At 37.9% G+C, this 1,175-nt stretch overlaps 1 protein-coding gene across 1 annotated transcript; it reads right to left on the bottom strand.

Annotated features, from left to right (window-relative positions):
• Positions 1-17: 17 nt before the first annotated feature.
• On the bottom strand, positions 18-958 carry LOC105819961 (HAUS augmin-like complex subunit 2). Its single transcript, XM_012656327.1, has one exon. The coding sequence runs from the start codon at positions 927-929 to the stop codon at positions 222-224; it is 708 nt and encodes a 235-aa protein (XP_012511781.1). The 5' UTR covers positions 930-958; the 3' UTR covers positions 18-221.
• Positions 959-1,175: the final 217 nt, after the last annotated feature.

The following is a 1,175-nucleotide window of genomic DNA, read 5'->3' on the forward strand; positions in this document are numbered from 1 at the left end:
TCATAATTATATTTAATCTTCAGTAGCTTTACTGAAAAGTGGAATGAAAATAGATGAAAAACAAAGAAAAAGTCAGTTTGGTCTTAATGAACCTGAATCCTCCAATAGAAAGAGGGCTCTTTCAGTATTGCTAGCAGCAAAGCCTATAAAATATGTCACAATTAACTAGAAATGGACTTTATATATGACTACACATAATTAAGCAAAAATAAAGTTGATGATCACTTGGCAATAACAGTTTGGATAGGAACTGTAGAAGTAAAAGGTAAAGGAGGCATAATAATGTCATGTTTATGAAGATAATTTTCTTCAGCTAATATTTTGGGGATATAAGAAGAAACTTCATTTTGTTGTTTTCGCCACTTGAGTATATTCTCTACTAGTTCTTCTGTCTCAGTCACCAAAATATCCATCTTTGCGAAAGCCTTGGTCATTTTCTTTAGATTTGCATTTAGATGAGGGATATTTCTAATTGTTTCAAGATGGGTTTCTAATTTCTCAATGAAAGTCACAGCCAACTCCAGCAAATGTACCAAATATCTGTGATAAACAGCTTCAATAGGTAAGTTTTCCTGGCACATGGGTTTCAACAGTCTTTGCCTGAGGGACCTCTTCTCTTTTAGCACAGCTTCCAAATGATTATTCATGCTTTGCAGAGTTTGACACTTCTGAGCCAAAAAGAAAGGATGAACAATATCTGCTGTATCCTTTGCTAGTTTCAGGAGTTCAATTTCCAGGTTTTTCTGGTAGATTTCAGCTTGAATATTTGTGATCTGCTGTAGTCTGGAGAAGTTCATAAAACAAGGAGCTGTTTTCTTAGATATATTTAACATCTCCTGAGTGACTATCCCTGAAGCTACGAAGTGGCTCAACGGTAGCCCAGCACCGTTTGGCGCCGGTGCCGGGTCCCAGGGGTTGGGAGAAGCCATGACTCACACACACCTCCCGGGACGGCGCCAAGAGTGAGCCTACCACAATTTCTTTATCCATTCATCCATTGATGGACAATTACGCTGATTCCAAATCTTGCCTGTTGTGAATAGTGCTGCAATAAACATGAGAGTGTAGACATCTTTTTGATATACTGATTTCCTGACTTTTAGATGTATACCCAGCAGTGGGATTGCTGGGTTATATGGTAGTTCTATTTTTAGTTTTTTGAGGAAGCTCCATTC

The sequence above is a fragment of the Propithecus coquereli genome, unplaced genomic scaffold (genome assembly GCF_000956105.1).
Source record: "Propithecus coquereli isolate 6110/MARCELLA unplaced genomic scaffold, Pcoq_1.0 Scaffold50, whole genome shotgun sequence".
Lineage (NCBI taxonomy): Eukaryota > Metazoa > Chordata > Mammalia > Primates > Indriidae > Propithecus > Propithecus coquereli.